At 39.8% G+C, this 19,416-nt stretch overlaps 1 protein-coding gene across 3 annotated transcripts in view; it reads right to left on the bottom strand.

The window, feature by feature from the left end:
* YIPF6 (Yip1 domain family member 6) overlaps positions 1–19,416 on the bottom strand; it is an 86,193-nt gene that overhangs the window by 46,124 nt on the left and 20,653 nt on the right. For 2 of the 3 annotated variants that reach the window (XR_006816865.1, XM_045995414.1), the window contains exons 5-6: positions 17,333–17,458; positions 16,544–16,701 (exon numbers count right to left, since the gene is read on the bottom strand). Coding sequence is in view for 2 of the 3 variants with exons in the window: in XM_045995414.1 (XP_045851370.1) it covers positions 16,544–16,701; positions 17,333–17,458 (284 nt within the window). In the remaining variant the exon portion in view is untranslated. Of the gene's footprint in view, positions 1–13,188; positions 14,724–16,543; positions 16,702–17,332; positions 17,459–19,416 lie in introns of those variants that run through there. The other variant, XM_045995413.1, reaches the window with a different exon arrangement.

The following is a 19,416-nucleotide window of genomic DNA, read 5'->3' as shown; positions in this document are numbered from 1 at the left end:
TATTAAATTTTTCAAAGAACCAGCTCCTGGTTTCACTGATCAGTTCTATTGGTTTTTAAGTTTCTGTATCACAATTTTTTGTTTTAGTCTTTATTATTGTCTTCCTTTTGCTGGCTTTAGGCCTTTTTTGTTGTTCTTTTTCCAGCTCCTGTAGGTGTAAGTTTAGGCTGTTTATTTGAGATTTTTCTTGCTTCTTAAGGTAGGCCTGTAGTGCTGTATACTTCTCTCTTAGGACTGCTTTTGACACATCCCTAAGTTTTGGACCACTGTGTTTTCATTTTCATTTGTTTCTATGTGTTTTCTTGTTGTTGTTGTTGTTGTTGTTGTTGTTGTTTTAACTTCAAGTTTTTATTTGAATTACAGTTAGTTAACATATAACATAATGTTAGTTTCAGGAGTAGAATTTAGTGATTTATTACTTACATACAACACCAAGTGCTCATCACACGTGCCCTTTTTAATACCCGGTACCCATTTAACCTATCTCCCTGCCCACTTCCCTTCCAGCAATCCCCAGTTTGTTCTCTATAGTTAAAAGTCTATGATTATCCTATTTTTATTTCATTTCCTGTTTAAGCCACTCACTTTTTAGTATCATGTTGTTTGACATCCATGTATTTGTGGTCTTTCCAGTTTTTTCCTTGTGGTTGACTTCCAGTTTCATAGTGTTGTGGTGAGAAAGGATGCATGGTATAATTTCAATCTTTTTCTATTTGTTGAGGCCTGATTTGTGACCCAGATATGATCTATTCTGAAGAATATTATATATGTGCTTGAAAAGAATGTGTATTCCGCTGCTTTAGGATGGAATGTTCTGAAGATATCTGTTAAGTCCTTCTGGTCCAGTGTGTCATTCAAAGCTATTCTTTCCTTGTTGATTTTTTTGTTTATATGATCTATTCATTGATGTAACTGGGGAGTTAAGGTCCTATTACTATTGTTTTATTGTCAATGACTTCTTTTATGTTTGTTTTTAATTATTTTATACATTTTTGTGCTCCCGTCTTGGGTACATACATATTTACATTTGTTATATCTTGTTGGATTGTCCCCTTTATTATGACATAGTGCCCTTCTTTGTCTCTTATTACAGTCTTTGTTTTAAAGTCTCATTTTTCTGATCTAAGTATTGCTAGCCCAGGTTTCTTTTGACATCCATTTGCTTGATAAATGATTCCCCATCCCTCACTTTCAACATGCAGGTATATGTGGATCTAAAATGAGTCTCTTGGGGTGCTCAGGTGGCTAAGTTGGTTGAGCATCTAACTCATGGTTTTGGTTCGTGTCATGGTCTCAGTCATGGGATCAAGCCCCATGTTGGGCTCCACACTCAGTGGGCAGCCTGCTTGAGATTCTCTCCCTCTCCCTCTGCCCATCCTCCTGCTTGTGCTATCTCCCTCTCTAAAAATAAATAAATTTTTAAAATAAAATAAAATGAGTCTCTTATAAGAAGAATATAGATAGTCTGTTTTTTCCCCAGTCCATTCAGATTCAGAGTAATTGTTTTAAACACTTATCCATCCATTTTGATAGAGAAAGAGAACACGGAGGGTTGGGACAGAGGGAGAGGGAGTCTTAAGTAGACTATGGACAGAGTGGGGAGCCTGATTCAGGGCTCAATATCATGACCCTGAGACCACAAGCTGAACTGAAACCAAGAGCCAGACGTTTAGCCAACTGCCCCACCCAGGTGCCCCTACATTCAGAGTAATTATTGATAGATATATTTTTAGTACCATTTTATTACTTGTTTTGTCATTGTTTATGGAGATTTTCTCTGATCCTTTCTTGTCTTTGTCCCTCTTTCTTTTCCAATCAAAGAATCCCCTTTAATATTTTTTCTGTGACTGGTTTAGTGGTCACAAATTCCTTTAGTTTTTGTTTGTCTAGGAAACTCTTTATCTCTCCTACTATTCTGAGCGATAGCCTTGCTGGATAGAGTATTCTTGGCTGCAGATTTTTGCATTCAGTATTTTAAATATACTGTGCCATTCCCTTCTGGTTTTCCAAGTTTCTACTTAGAGAGCTGCAGATAGACTTATGGGTCTGTAAGTTAAGAACTTCTTTTGTCTTACTGCTTTTAAGATTTTTTTCTTCATGAATACATTTTGCAAATTTAATTATGTCTTGGTGTTGGCCTACTTTGTTTGATTTCGATGGGAGTGCTCTGTGCCTCTTGAATCTGGATGTCTGTTTCCTTCCCCAGATTAGGAAATTTTCAGCTATTATTTCCTCAAATTTTTGGTTCCCTTTTTCCTCTCTTCTTCTTCTGAGACTCCTATAAAATATATTTTGTTATATTTCATGAAGTCACTGAGTTCCTCAGGTCTATTCTCCTCCTCCTTCATAATTCTTTTTCTCTTTTGTTCAGCTTCATTTTCTTTTCTTTCCTTTTTTTTTTTTAAGAGAGAGACAGAGTATGCACAAATGGTGGGGGAAAGGTGCTGCTGAAGGACAGGAATTGAGAGAGAATCCTAAGCAGGCTCTGTCCCCAGTGTGGAGCCAAGGTGGGGCTTGATATCACATCCTTGAGATCATGACCTGAGCCAAAATCAAGTCAGATGCTTAACTGACTGAGCTGCCCAGGCATCCCCCAGCTTATTTTTTTTAATTTAATTTTAGTTTTTTCAGTGTTCCAAGATTCATTGTTTATGCACTACACCCAGTGCTCCATGCAAAAAGTGCCCTCCTTAACACCCACCACCAGTTTCACCCATCCCCCCACCTCCCTCCCCTCAAAAACCCTCAGTTTGTTTCTCAAAGTCCACAGTCTCTCATGCTTCGTCTCCCCCTCCCAATTCACTTTTGCCCCAATTCACTTTTCCTTTCCTTCTCCTAATGTCCTCCATGGTATTCCTTATGTTCCACAAGTAAGTGAAACCATATGATAATTGACTCTATCTGTTTGACTTATTTTACTCAGCATAATCTCCTCCAGTCCCGTCCATGTTGATACAAAAGTTGGGTATTCATCCTTTCTGATGGAGGTGTAATATTCCATTGTATATGTGAACCATATCTTCTTTATCCATTTGTCTGTTGAAGGGCATCTTGGCTCTCTCTGTTTGGTGATTGTGGCTATTGCTGCTATGAACATTGGGATACATATGGCTCTTCTTTTCACTGCATCTGTATCTTTGGGATAAATACCCAGTAATGCAATTGCAGGGTCATAGGGTAGCTCTATTTTTAATTTCTTAAGGAATCTCCATGCTGTTTTCCAAAGTGCACCCCCAGCTTATTAAGATAGATTATTTATTTGTTTATTTATTTATTGGAGACAGAGAGAGTGCAGGAGGAGGGTCAGATGGAGAGGGAGAGAGAAACTTAAGCAGATTCTATGCTGATCCAGAGCCCAATGTGGGGCCTAATCTCACGACCCCAAGATCATGACCTGTGCCAAAACTAAGAATTAGACATGCAACTGACTGTGCCACCCAGGTGCCCCATATATTTTTGTCTTCTACATCACTAATTAATTCCCTTGCCTTTTCCAGCCTACCGTGCATTTCATCAGGGGTGTTTCCAATCTTGTTTATTGCAGTCTTCATGTCTGATTCTTTTTTATCCCTTTTATCTCTATTAAGGGTCTCCCTGCTTTCCTTTATTCTTTTTTAAAGCTCAGTGAGTATCCTTATGAGTGTTGATTTAAATCATCCATCAGGTGTGTTACTTATATCTGTTTTGCATAGATCTCTGGCCAAGGCCTTGTTCTTTCATTTGGGATAAATTCCTCCATCTTGGCCTTTTGTCTAAGTCTCTGACTTTTTTTTCTGTGTTAGGAAAGCCAGTTATATTTCCTGCTCATGCCGTGTCTGTTGCATGCACTTTGCTTGGTGTGTTGTGGCTGCTCTATCCTTCATGCCAGTTGCTAGTAGAGGCTGTCCTTGCCTTCAGTGCGCAGTGTTTGGTCCTTGGTCTGAATGTGGCAAGTTTTAATCATGTGTGCTCTGGTATGCTTATGAAAGGGGACCCTATACTTCTGCTAGTAGAACTGAGGCCCTGCAGAACTCTCTGGTCAAGAGATATGGTGTGGGCAGAGGTTTGTGCTGGTCTTCTGGGTGAGGGGCCCACAGCACTGGGACTGAGATTAGCATTCCTAAGAAGGGAGATTCCACCAAACAGCAGGGGTTTGGGGCCTAGTGTTTCCAAGTTAGGCATCCAGTGTGTGCAATGTGCTGCTTCCAGAAGGTGGCTCTGTGTTTATGCTGAGGGGTGGAGGAGGGAAATGGTGCCAGCCAGTTCCATTGTTTTACAAGAGGTGTCTGGGTGAAAGCTGCCTCTCAGGGACAGGCTCCAAGTAGAGCAAATAATCTCACCACTGTGTGCCCCAGGCATTAGATCACTGTTTCCGTGCTGTCTGCCCCTGGGTTGTTTGCCTTATCTCTAGGAGCAGGGCAGTCCCACCAGGCACTATCTCCGCCAAGTCTGCTGACCTTTAAAACTCTTGGCTTAAAGCCCTGCTGGTTGCAAGAACTCACAAAATTCAGTCCCTCTGTTTTCCCAGCCAAAGGCTTTGGGGGAAACGTTCTCCTTTTATTTTCCCTGTGTGCTCCTCTATCCTTTTCTGTGACCATAGCTCACCCCCTCTGTAGCACCTACATGGAAAATGGATGGTGATCCATTTTCCCCTAAACCATGTCCACAGGTCTTAAGTTCCTTGATGTGGCCTCTTTTCTCCCTTTGGTTGTGGAGTTTATTCTGTCAGTCTTCAGGTAAATTTGTGGGGTATTTAGGATGATTTGATAGTTATCTATTCATGTTCATGGGACAGTCTCGTGCCCTCCTACTCCAGTTCAAGGAGTACTTGCAAGGATACTAGTCTTGCGTAATAGACTACGTAAGCCATGAGTTGTGCTCTCATTTCAAGTGCTACTAATTATAGAGTTGTTGAATGGGCTATGCCACTTCCTGTGTGCTCTGGTTAGGTTCCCTGGTTAGATGTATTCAGTGGTAAGTAGGGCTATGAATTAGAGTTCCTGCCCTGGCATAGCATAAGCACCTCTGAAGACAAAAGCTCTTGGTTGTCTTAAGTCAAACTAACCTGTACCCCTACCCCCTGACTGAACAATGTCATTGTCTTTCCTCTGAAAACTATTGGCTTTGCCTACCTCTAGACTCAAGTGCTGCTGAGCCACACAGCCTCCAGGAGTTGTCTCCAGCTTTTCTGGTCTGATGAGACCAGAAGACACTTCACAGTAAGTGAGGCTGTCTCAGCTCCCTTACCTGCCTGGGGGTAGGGGCACTCTAGGCTACTCTCAACTTCTCAGTCTCTTGATTGGAAGAGGCAAGGAGCTACCCTCAGCTTTGGCTATGAATTAATCTCCCTGCCCAGTACTGGCTTGGCTCAGGGGGTCTTTCAGTTCAAGTACCACTGGGCCAGCACAGTTTCCAGGAATTTTTGTCAGACCTTCTGGTCAGATGGGGCTGGAAGACCCTCCATAGTGGATGGAGCTGTGCCTCTGCATAGGCAACATGGGTTCTACAGCATATCTCATTTGGGGATCTGAATCAGGCACACCCGCACCCCATCAAGTTCACTAGTCAGGGTGTGCCTCCAACTTGGTTCTGTAAGTGAGCAAAACTGCTAGGTGGGGTTATTATACAGGTATTGTAGATAAGAGTCTGGTTCAGCCAAGATCCATGTGCTGGTTGTTGCACCAGACTCCGAGTGGTTGAGCCCATAAATCTCCCTATAATCCCCAGGGTGTGAGATCAGAGCAGGGGCTCCTGCAGAGCAACCCACAATGATGGAGGGGCTGCTTGTCCCCTGGGGCTATCTTGTCACACTGGAGGAACTAGAAGCTTAGGGGAGACCTCTCCACATGGTGTTGTGCTGGCCTGAGGGAGGAGCAATGTCATCAAAATGTAGGTATTTCTTTTGCCCGTCTACCTGTGTTGGTCTCTGTGGTACAGGGGGATGCTTCAGTCTCACCCATATGCTCTACAATTCTCTCAGTGGTGTCTTGTTCTTGAATAGTTGTTAGTTGTTGTTCTTGTGAGGGGGGGAGCAAAGTTAGGAGCAACCTATGCCGCCAACTTGATGATATCACTACCTTGATATTTGAAATACCTTGGCATTTTTGAATCCTCAGTATCTAGCATAATATAATGCTCAGTCTGTTAAGTATGTGAACATTTAATCACCCATGCATCTAATCACTCATTCTTCCCTTTCACCTGACAAGAGGTTTCTCCACTTTCTCCAAGGCTAAATCTACCAACTCTATTCAGAATCACAGTTCTTTTCATCTCCTTTAGGTAGTTACTCCCCTAATAAACTCTTTTACTTGGAGCCTATCACTATTTCACACGAGCTTCTTCCTTTTCCACTGTTACATATGCACCTATCCACTGACAAAACATTGGTGGTTTTCTTCTTTTTCTTTTCTTTCTTTTTTTCTTGGCATTAGGTTATGGCCCTTTCAGCTACTCTACTGTGTTATGTTATATAAAGAGCAGTGGACTGGAAATGAAAACTGTTTTATTCTGGCTCCTTTTAACAGTGTTGGGTAAGTAGCCTTCCCTCTCTGGCCCTCAGCTTCTCATTTTGTAAAATGAGAAAATAGAATTAATTATCTCTAAAATTCCTTTCATCTCCAATGTTCTGTGCCTGATATGACTCTACAAATAAGAAACCAATACTCAGTACCTTCATTTCCCGGTAACAGGAAACATCAAAAAATTTTTTTTTTAGATTTTATTTATTTGACAGAGAGAGAGAGATTACAAGTAGGCAGAGAGGCAGGCAGAGAGAGAGAGAAGGAAGCAGACTCCCCGCTGAGCAGAGAGCCCGACACGGGACTTGATCCCAAGACCCTGAGATCATGACCTGAGCTGAAGGCAGCGGCCTAACCCACTGAGCCACCCAGGTGTCCCAACATCAAAAAAAATTTTAAAGAATGGCATTTGTATCCAGCTATCTATTGCCACTATAATGCTGTATACCAAACCACTCAAAATTCAATAGATTAAAACAATAAGCACTTATCTAGTCCTTGAGTCTGCAGACTGGCAACTTAGGTTGGGTACAGCTGCAAAGTTCTTCTAGTCTTAGAGGGCTCACTCATTTGTCTGACAGTCATTTGGTAGTGGGCTAATCTAGAATAGCTATGGCTAGGATGACTAGGCTATGTTCCATATGTCCAGCAGGTGAACTCAGGCAGGTTCTCTCAAGATACGGCCATGAAATGAGAGACAAATAAAAAACACACAGAGCCTCGGGTATTCTGGATCAGAAATTGCACACCATTACTTTTGCCAGATTTTATCAGGCAAAACAAGCTATGAAGACCACCTAGAAAGAAGGGGTAGAGAACAGGTTCTGCATTTTATTGAGCAGAACTCCAAAGTCACATGGTGAAGGGCAGGGATTCAGAGAGGGGTAAAACACTGGGACACTAGTGCAATCAATTTACTATATTCTTCTAGCCAAATATATTTTCTCAATTCTTACTTCTCATCATGCCTCCACGCTCAGCATGTAGTATCTATTTATTGCTTACTTTTCTTTTAACTAACTCAACATGTTTCTTGAACACCTTCTTTGTGCAAGGCACTCATTCTTAGGTTGTTGGAGTATAAAACTTTCTGTAAGGGTAGCAGAGCACAGCAGGAAGAGCATAGGCTTCTGAATAAAGACGAGAGCTGTGTTCATGTTCCACCTTTGCTGCTTACCAAATCCACACTGCTTCCTCCTCTAAAAACGAAGGAAACTACCTCAAAAGGTTCATGTAAGATAAAGGTAGCATGTAGAAATGCACAGCACATAAATAAGATTCATTCCCTCCTCCTCATCTTTGATTCTTATTCAGTCCTGCCCTTTAGCAGCTATACCCGTCAACAAGACTGAAACAGTACATTCTCTCAACATGCATCACATCTGCAGACTCAAATTTACATTTCTAGCATGATTTTTTACTATACTTAAGACTCATATTTCCGGTTGTTTTTAGGATATGGCCACTTTGATAGCCAAACTCAACATCTCCCCAACTATTCTCAGGAAGACACCATTCTTCCAGACCCATGGTTAGAAATATATTGGCACTCCTTTCTTCTCTCTGCCCTACTTGCAATCCAACTTTTCGATATGTCCTCATTTATTCCTTTATAAGGAACTTCCTTTGAGATATTCCCCTGCTCGAGAACTTTTGAAAACATCCTATTTCCTACCACAGTACTCACTATTCCTACCACAACTACTCACAATTTCCTACTTTTCAATACCTACCCTCAATAACTTGATCTCATCTTATCCACCTTTATTTCCCAAAGTTAGTTGAATTCATTTCAGTATGCAAGATATCATTAGAAAAGGATCAATATTTACATGAAGATCAACTCTGCAATTGTGTTCTTGAGACTGGCTTTATCACCCAAGGCATACTACCTCACTTATCTGAGCCTACTTCCTTAGCTAGAAGCTTAGAAGTTTTATCTGCCTTGTAAAGTGAAATATATAAAGGCAGCTAGAAAATTTTCACAAAGCATTCTGATATGTACAGGACAGTGACACACTTGCACATGTGTAGATAGATGGCTTTAGACTTGGCTGCTACCTCTCATCTTTCTTCTTAAATATTCCCTACCATCTGGAATGCCCCCCCCCTCCTCTTGGAGGATACAAATTCTCCCAATATTTCAAAGACTTTCTCCTATACTCACTGACCATTCTAAGGTTTTATGTGGTACCAAAAATAAGAATCACAATGCATTTCAACTTTGAGTGTGCACGGATGGTGAGGAATTGGGTTTCTCCAAGTAGATCATAAACTGAAGGCAGAAACCACTACTGTCCCCAGCAGATGGGTGAAAACCCAGTTTCCCACCATATTATTAAGCTACCTGATTGATGTGGCTTAGTTTAAGTGGGTAGGTATGATTTTAATTTGGCAAGGAACTAATATAGAAGACTATGGAGTCATAAAACCTGAGTTTGAACCCAGGCCGCACCACTCACTGAGACTCTGGACAATTTATTTAACCTCCCCAAATTCCCAGGTTTCAAAACTTTGAAATAAGGTTAGTAACAAAATGTTAAAAGGCTGCTGTGATTAGAAGAGATACTGTTATAAAGTAGCTAACATAATACCTGGTGTATATTACTTGCTCAGTAAATGTGATTTAAAATTACTGCCTGTCCAATCCTACACAGCATTTGGTACTGTCTGATGACAATATATTACATCTGAAAACAGTATGTAGCAAACATCTCTGTGTCTTTCAGTTCAAGAATAGACACGTACAAAATCTTTTCCAGTGTTTTTATTTGCACGTTTAACATTCACAAATCATCTTACAGAATTATTCTTTCCATAGGTTCATTATTTACAGGGAAGATCAGGATTAAAATGGAGTATTGAAGAGAACCAAGAAATTACCAGCAGTGATGGCACAGAGCACAAAGGCTCTGAAATAAACAGAACAGAGTGAATAAGAGCAGCATGTGGTTACTTCCTACCAGGTGGAACCACTGACTTCATTAAAGCAAAGTCCTTACTCTGTTATTTACCCCACCTAGTTTAACCCAATTAAAAAAGGATTTTATTCTCACACTCCTGCTCTCTGAGGTTTTAGAAATATAACTGGTATTATAAGTGACTAGATGCATACCCTGACTATAAGCACCTAAATAAACAGGTTAAATTTTGATGCACTAATCTTCCCTCTGGGAGAATTAAAATGAAAGAGGCAGAAGTTGGTTGACTCTTAAGACTTTGGGAAAAAGAAGAGGAGCATGCGTGCATGCATGTGTCGGGTGGGGGATAGGAGACAAAAGGGGCTGAAGGTGGGGGAAGGCAGGAAACCTAACTCTTCCAATATACAACTGCTCTTGTGTTTTTCTCAGATGCTAATATAGTGTTCTATTACTGGGGGGGGGGGGGAATGAGAGTTATCTATCTCCATTCAGTTGTAGGGTGTAATGGCTAATGACTGGGAGCATACCCATACCCTAGGAAAAGGGTATATTCATTTCATGTACATAACAATGCAATTCAAAACTGTGTCCTACTATGTTCCCATTTAGTGTTTTCCTATTTTGAATCAATTTACTGTGTGACCTTGGGCAATTTACTTAATCTTTCTGTGACTCAATTTTCTACTTGTAAAATGAGAATTGTAGCACTTTTTGTTACGGAGTATTTCTGTGACTCAATTTTCTACTTGTAAAATGAGAATTGTAGCACTTTTTGTTACGGAGTAGAGGAGATACATAAAAAGCACTTAAGAAGTGCCTGGCCAAATCAATAGAGACAGAAAGCAGATTGGTGGCTGCCAAAGGCTGGGGAGAAAGGGAAAAGAAGTGATGCTACTGGATACAGGATTTTACTGGGAGGTGATGAAAATGTTCTAAAATGAGCTAGTGGTGATAACACACAATTACGTGAATATACTGAAAAAATCACTTAATTGTACATCACTTTAAAAGGGTGAATCTTATGGTAAAGTATATCTCAACAAAGCTGTTATAAAAATTCTTAAAAAAATAGAATATTGCCTGGCACAGTGTAAGTGCCCAATAAATATTAGCCATTATTAGTAGTAATATTATTGTTATTATTATTACTTAGCCATACTATGGCCTGAGTAAATTCCTAGAAATTACTTATTTTCAATAAAAGCCCACAAAATCTAGAAAAGTATTTCTAATTTACATACATGAATTAACATTCACAGCTTTATCTCTATCCAAACTGTCTCAGAAATTAACAGTCTAATTAAGAATAACAATTTCAGTATTTTACTCTGGAATAAAACAGCTCATGCAACAGATGTCTGATCATATCATTATAGCATGTAGATAAATTCCAATGACTTGATGTCACCCAAGGATTTGAAATGACAGGAGATTTTCATTTTCATCTTCAGGGAGTCCAGGTACAGTAAGTAGTTAGATTATAAGAAGTATACAATTAAATCTTTAACTACAGGCTTGCTAGCCTTCTAATCGCATCTGGGAGATACTTTATAAAAAGACAAATATAGTAAACAGTAAAATGCTGACTGGTCCTATGTCCTGTGACAAGCCCACCTTGCCCAACAACAGAAAAACCCATCACAATAAAAAGATCCTATTCAACTCATGTAATAAGACTCCCAAGAGGCAAAAGACTTGACAATTAATGGTTGACATTTAAGACTACACTGCACATTCAAATACGTTTACATCAGTTGAGTTTTTATAATCTGCAGAGCAATTATATCCAGTCTTCACCTTCCTATTGCTAAAGAATGTTACAACAGAGGCTCAGTCTCAGAAGTAGGAGCAGCAAGTGACAACCCATGACAGTGATGCGCCACATTCAGCAAGGATTTGGTAATTTGGTAATTGGTAATGATGCTCACACACTTGAGTTTCATCGAAAGCATGAAACTTTCCAATTCCTAGAACAGGGTTTCCTTTGTTAAAATCCCTTTCTCAGGGGAACCCTCCTACACTGTTGGTGGGAATGCAAGCTGGTGCAACCACTCTGGAAAACAGCATGGAGGTTCCTCAAAATGTTGAAAATAAAACTACCCTATGACCCAGCAATTGCACTACTGGGTATTTACCCTAAAGATACAAACATAGTGATCCAAAGGGGCACGTGTACCCGAATGTTTATAGCAGCAATGTCTACAATAGCCAAACTATGGAAAGAACCTAGATGTCCATCAACAGATGAATGGATAAAGAAGATGTGGTATATATACACAATGGAATACTATGCAGCCATCAAAAGAAATGAAATCTTGCCATTTGCGACGACGTGGATGGAACTAGAGGGCATCATGCTTAGTGAAATAAGTCAATCAGAGAAAGACAACTATCATATGATCTCCCTGATATGAGGACATGGAGAAGCAACATGGGGGGTTAGTACGATAGGAGAAGAATAAATGAAACAAGATGGGATTGGGAGGGAGACAAACCATAAATGACTCTTAATCTCACAAAACAAACTGGGGGTTGCGGGGGGGAGGTGGGGTTGGGAGAGGGGGAGGGGGTTATGGACATTGGGGAGGTATGTGCTATCGTGAGTGCTGTGAAGTGTGTAAACCTGGCGATTCACAGACCTGTACCCCTGGGGATAAAAATACATTATATGTTTATAAAAAAAAAAAATTGGAAGGGGAGGCGAACCATAAGAGACTATGAACTCTGAAAAACAACCTGAGGGTTTTGAAGGGTCAGGGGTGGGAGGTTGGGGGAAATAGGTGGTGGGTAATAGGGAGGGCACGTTTTGCATGGAGCACTGGGTGTTGTGCAAAAACAATGAATACTGTTATGCTGAAAAAAAAAAATCCCTTTCTCTTCTAGTCTTTCTTTCTATAATTAGCCATGTGCCTTTGCAGCAAACCAGGGAAAGCTGTGTTACGTTTACAACTTCCATATAATCAGGTCTTCTGCCACAGAGAGCAATGCACTTTTTTTTGCATATATTAAGAAAATAATCATTTATACCATAAAACTGACCATTCATTTTCAGAAAGATCATCTCCATTTTACCCATCTTCATTTAAATCAAATGAAACCATGCCTTAAATCACCCAAGAGCAAGAGATTAACACACAGAACAAACTGCCTTAACGCCCAATATAACCCCCTACCCCCTCTCCCCACCCACACAACTGCCACCCCTGTTGTAACCTTAAAAATTTCTGACCAAAATATTTAGCCTAAGTAAAATTCGGTAGGCAATTATCTTTTGAGAAACATGATCATTTCTTTAATTTTACATTATAACCACTGGGACAGATTATGAAATAACTTTGGAAAAGAGAAGATTTTAGTAAAGGCTGGGAAATTTCAGATGATGGAAATGGATGATAACTTAAGGACCAATTTCAAAATCAAAACCAGTTTCAAAATATTGTCTTTACCAATTCAAGACTGAAAAATTGGCTTTGTGCTCACCAGGTTTATTTTAAAATTTAGAAGAGAAACTGAAATGAATATAAATATATAATAATCAAAACCCCTGGAGAAGGCTGGGATTGAGAGGACCAACTTTTTAATGCTCAGTAATTTAGTGATAACTCCAAGAACCCATTTGTCCTAGTAGTGTTCTTGGTTAATCTGGGAATGGACAAAATATGTTTTTAAAATTATATATCTATGTGTAGATAGTCTTTAGATAAAAAATGAATAAATATTTAGATTCCATGATAAAGAAAAACCATGGAATAAATTCCTATCTTTGTAAGTAACTGTATATACAATGAATGGTTTTTGCCTGACTCCTAATCTTTTGTCTATTAAGAGTTCTTCAATGTGCAATTTATAGATGGCAGTAGTTCATATTACCCTCAAGGAACCCTGTTTAGCTTTGAATCAGCCTTTCCAGACACTCTACTTCCTGAAGAGCCTTCACACTTGCGTGTATAAATAGCTGAGAATACAAGTAGGTGCACATGTGCAAAAAAAAAGTGCTTATCTAAAGAAGAGCTAAGCAGCTTTACAAACAAAGTTTACAACCAAGAAAATAAATTGCTATTCCCCAACCCAAGAAGCACATCTAATGAAAAAACTGCTAAGCCCACTACGAAGAGGTAGCAGCTGTAAACCCATGGCATCCAACATCATGCTCTACGCATCTAGCTGTTCTGTGAACCAGCCATCAGAACACTAAATCCCTCCATGTGCACGGGGTTAAATGCAGGCTTCTGATTTAGCTTTACTTTCTAGTTAAAGTCCAGACTACATAGAATAACAAGGACTTCCTTAGAGCTATGCTGTGTCCAAAATGCCTCATTCTACCCTGAAGAAGAAACAAGTGCCCAAATGATAATATGCATTAAGGACCTACCAATCTAAATTTTTGAGTTCTCCCACTTGGATAAGTTCAAGCACTGGTCCACCAAGAGCTTCAATGATAGGAAAATTACATATTGACTACTAACAGCTTGCGTATTCAAAGCTAGGGAGCAAGATTAAAAACTAGAGTGTCAATGAGGTGCTGTTAATAAGCATGGTGGAAAGGGAACCATACAGAATGACTAAAGAAGCTGATTCTTTACCTGTCCCTCGCTTTTTTAGAAAGCAACAAGTGCAGAATTTTCTCCGGTCAAAATCTGAATACTGGTTAATGCATGTTTTCTCCTCTACAATTATGAAGCCCCTTCCTAACCTCTGTCATTGCCTTTTTAAGCCTAAGAAAGGAATAAGACAAAATGGATAGACTACCCATTCCTATTTATGAAAAGAGAGGCATATTCTAATAGTCATAAGGCAATGTGTTTAAGAGCTGCACCTGAACTGGTATTCTCAAAACTGAAAATACAGCAGTTAATTCCACTCAACTTGCAGGATGTATCCATGTGCTTCCCAAATCACTGGCTGTCACTTGAATGGACCACAGTGACCCTATCATGCCTTAAGGCAGCACTATACTGCATATACTACATATTTTAAAGAAATAACATCAAGAGGCAAAGGACAGCCTTTCAAACATCAGTTCCTTATAAGCAGTGATGGTGCTTTATGGCTCCCTTTTAATATCCTCACATACCAAATACCTCCAAAATTACACAAAAGAGGGCCAGAGGGAAAGTTCCATGGTGAATTGCATCTTTCAGATGAGCTTTCAATTCACTGGTTTTTAATTTCCATTTCCTGATTTACTGAGGAGTGAATGTGAGAATCATCCAACTGATGACAAAATAGAACAGGAAAACAGGATAAATGGCCAGGGCTTTGCGGTTTGGAGGCTGGCTATCGGCAAGAAAAGCTGTAGAGGCTAAACAAAACAAACAAAACAAAATGGAATCTTTAATATAATAAGACTGTCACAACCACTAACATTTACTATACTTTAATGTACTTGGCATAGTCTGGAACACAGAATTACACAAAAAGTTCAGTTATATTTGTGACCTTTGGGGAAAAATGCATTCTGCGGCATAGTTTTCCAGACAGTTGAGAGCTACTTGTTTCCAATACTAAACTCTGAAAGTTGTCAACCATTTCACATGAAAATTTTTCTAAAAGGGGCTTCCTAACCTTTTCTGAGAAGTTACTGATCTGTGATGAATACACTGAGAAAAATGTCTAAGGCGAGTTGCTCCTATGGCAAATGGCCCCATACTGCTGTGCTTCTTGAGTAATTGTTCTCATTATTCAGTTATTGGCTCTTTTAGATGTTATCCCTCTTGTCCACCCAGGAAATGAGACTCAACCTTTCACACATCTGATTACCCTTTGCAGGCAATCTTTCCTGAACAACCATCACATAACCTCCCATTGCAGGCAGAACTGCCCACTTATGTCCTCTGTGTCCCCACCATACCCTGCACAGATTTCCATCTCCCACCTGGGACACCTATTGCCCTTAAGTGTTTACATGTCTGGCTGCTCCACTATGTTATGAACTCTGAGAATAGAGACCGTGCCTAGCACAATGCCTGACACATAGTTTGTGCTCAAGAACTATCTGCTGAATTAGAAAATGGAATGCTTATAGGAGCCTCTCTCTCTTCTAAGATTCTACTTCCTGAACAGCTATAAGCCTGGACACCGGATATTTACAACTACAAGTATGCTAAGCTATCAGACTCTAAGTGAGGGAATGAGGGGGTTCTCCCATGAGTAAAGCACTCAAGCTTAACACACAGTCTTCATAATATTAATTCTGGCATTCTCAGACTATATTTTTGGACTACTTCTTGGATTTTAACCATGTTCCAGAGCAAATGTATGTTAATGCACTTAAAAATATTAGGCAGTCTGTCTATCCCATGCAGTAAGAAGCCAGTGAACAGTTCTAGTTGAAGGTAGAATTTTAAGAGAATTTTAGGAATGCGATAACAATGAGCACATGGCATTCACTGCCACCACTACGGGCTCTTCCTAATCTTTGGCAGAATTTTCTATTCTAATCAGAATCTAATCAGAATTAGATTCTAATCTAAGCAGAAAAGTACTACATGATGATACACATAACAACCTATACTGGGAGGTGGTATAACTGGGAGGTGACAGGTGTGTCACCTGCTTGGGTTTGAAACTTAATTCCCCTATTCACTAGTTATGTGTCATAGGGCAAGTTGTTTAACCTCACTGGGTCTGTTCCTCATATGTAAAAATGGGACTAATAATACTACTTTTTATGAGTTGTGAGGATTAAGTGAGATAATACATATAAAGCACCCACAACAGTGCTTAGCCTAGAATAAGCAATCTGTAAATGCTGGCTACTATTCTTATCATGATTAGTTTGTTAGGAAAAGTCCCAAGTCATTTCTTAAGTAACCTACGCCTCCTATATGCTAGGATCTGAGCTAGGTCTAGTGTAATCTCCTTTCCTGACCCTGTCACTTATTTAAGAATAAAAAAGAAAGGATATGACCCTCCACATCTCACAAGTCCAGATATCCAATTCTGATAAGATGGACAGCATCCCTATCATTGCCTACTTGGAGAAGAGGGTTCTGTGGATGATACTGGCAAGAATCCTATCACTCTCATATGACTCAGGAGTTACACTGCACCTCGTCTGGTCATTATCTCTAACTCATATTTTTGTCTGCTTTGCTACTGTAGAGATAAGTACATTCTTACCTACTATAGACCAGGCAAACATCACGATAACCACAAAAAAACGGACCATGAAGTTTATAGGTCCTGGCTCGGCCAAAAGCACCAACCGGCAAACCAGCATTGCCACCGTCAAGGGAAGTATACAGTAACCCAGTACACAGAGGCTCTGAAAAAAAGATCTAAAAATAACATACATCTTTAAAGATCATAAATATAGTTGATCTGTATCATGATACAGCTTATTACACAGATTTCTATATATCGTAGATTGTTACCTTCCTTCAAATATGTAATACCTATACCCTAACATTGATTCTATAAGGAGGCTTCTGTATTAAGCATATGCTTTAATTTTTCTCTCCCTCTACTCTTTCTCCCTTCCTTTCAAACTCCTTGAGAGTCAACCATCTAGGGTCCCAGATGATCTACTCTAATTCCTAGAGACTTCCTTCTCCCACTGAACCTCTAAGACAGTGTGGTTCTTAATCTTTTCTAGTTTAAAGACCTAGTTGAGAATTTGTTAGAAGCTATGGACCATCTCCTCCACAAAATGGACATAATCTTCTAACACAAAAAAAGTCTCCACATGATTTCAGGAGCTGGAGAGAGCATATGAAGCTTATATAAGACCCTAGATAATTTAAGGTAAGTTAAACTAGGTGATCTCTGTTCGGTGGGTTTAAGAGAATTTCTCTTTAGCCCTCATTTATTTTCATTTTTCTTTAAAAAAATACCTAACTAGCCAGACTTCCTTAAAAGTCTGAGATATGCTACCTGGCAAGGCAAAAAGTACATTTTAATAATACTCACATGTTTCCTCCAAGAAGTTTTGAGTTGAGGGTGATAGTAACTGCACCAAACCAGACAATGACAAACACTTCTGCAAACTGGGGTCCTCCATCCCTTTCACTATCTATAGAGCTTCTTTGAAGCATTCTGTGAGAAGGAAATGGCATGAGAATTGCTTCATCTTTTATTTACAGCAATAAAGTTAAAGCAAACTTTGAATCAGGGAGCTATCCTAAACCTCACCTGAAGATCTATAATATATAGGTTGTACGAAAGCAAGATGTCAGAAATATTTGGCAAGGCTCTCTTATTTCCAATTCCAAATGCCTCAGGACTGCACGGGTCACCACATCTGGTCTTGCTGGGATGTGTAAATGGATTACTGAAGACGTTTTTGGTTAAAGCAGAGGTTATAAACTGAAGGGTCAAATGTGGCTCACAGACATGGAGTTATCCGTCTGTACAAGACTTAAAATGGGTTTAAATTCAAGTGACAATATTTTAAAATTGGCAGGTTTCACTTAAAAATATGTATTTCTGGGGGCGCCTGTGTGGCTCAGTGTGTTAAGCCGCTGCCTTCGGCTCAGGTCATGATCTCAGGGCCCTGGGATCGAGTCCCACATCAGGCTCTCTGCTCAGCAGGGAGCCTGCCTCCCTCTCTCTCTTTCTGCCTGCCTCTCTGCCTACTTGTGATCTCTCTCTGTCAAATAAATAAATAAAATCTTTAAAAAAAATATGTATTTCTGGATTTTCTTGAAAAATCTGAAGAATTTCTAACAGTGGGCCTACATTCCTACATGGCAACAACTAGGAGCAGTTGACTGACATAGCAGCAGGTCCCTTCACAAGGGGCTTCAGGTCACCAAATCATGTACACATTCAGGTTACTTCTCTACCCCTTAGATACATTTGCATTTGTAATCCTTCAGTTAAGGCTTTAGTTCTGACACTTATTTATTATTTTTTAAGATTTTATTTATATGAGAGAGAACAGAGCAAAAGAGAAAAAAATGAGCTGGGGTTGGGCAGAGGGAGAGGGAGAAACAGGCTACCTGTTGAGCAAGGAGCAGGACCGGGGACTAGATGCCAGGAACCAGGGATCATAAGCTGAGCCCAAGGCAGACACTTAACTGATTGAGGCACCCAGGCACCCCTAGTTCTGACATTTCAGAATGGAAAGAGTCTATAAACCTATCTAGTTGATTTTTTTGAATCAAAACACAGATTATTACTAAAAGACTTTACTTTAAAATGGAGTAGTTGAATAGGCACTGATATATCATCTCTTTGTCTAAGAATTTTACAGACATAAACTTTTGAATTGTGGACTAGAACACTTGGACTGAATGTTATTTTTTTCCAGAAAAATAATAAGTAACACCAAACTCACAACCTCTTTTAGTAAGTCTTGCCCTGCTATGCTGCTTGCCAGGGCAGGCTTCTGTATTCTGTACCTGTACGTACTCATTCTGAGTCCTAACAATCCGATGCACTGATCACTTGTCTGGAATCTCTACTGCTTTGGGAACAGGAAGGGAGAACATTAATGGGCCTCGAAGGCAGGAGATCCAGAAAGTGACCCAAGATTTGTCATTAGGTATGTTAACTAGAGTACATCACTGGATGTCTTGAGACTCCAGTTTTCCTCTCTGCACATAAACTGGGTTAAACTAAATAATCTCTAATGTTAATCTTTTAAAACTAAAAAAAGTATATGCTCTTTTAAAACTAAAAAAAGTATATGCTCAGTCATTCTAATATAAACCTGTCCATCAAGGCATTGGAATATTGCCCTTGATGTGGTTATTAAAGGCATAAGAAACAGCACTCTACATTACTACCTAAATTACCACACGTTTAATTCACATTAAAAAATGGGCTGAGAGGGGTGCCTGGGTGGCTCAGTGGGTTAAGCATCTGCCTTCAGCTCAGGTCATGATCTCAGGGTCCTGGGATCGAGCCCCACATCAGGTTTTCTGCTCAGCAGGGAGCCTGCTTCCCTCTCTCTCTCTCTCTCTCTCTCTCTATCTCTCTCTGCCTGCCTCTCTGCTTACTTGTGATCTGTCAAATAAATAAATAAAATCTTTAAAAAAAATGGGCGGAGA

Source organism: Meles meles, chromosome X (genome assembly GCF_922984935.1).
Source record: "Meles meles chromosome X, mMelMel3.1 paternal haplotype, whole genome shotgun sequence".
Classification (NCBI taxonomy): Eukaryota; Metazoa; Chordata; class Mammalia; order Carnivora; family Mustelidae; genus Meles; species Meles meles.
Note: the sequence above shows the minus strand (reverse complement) of the source record. Positions and strands in the feature narration are given on the sequence as shown.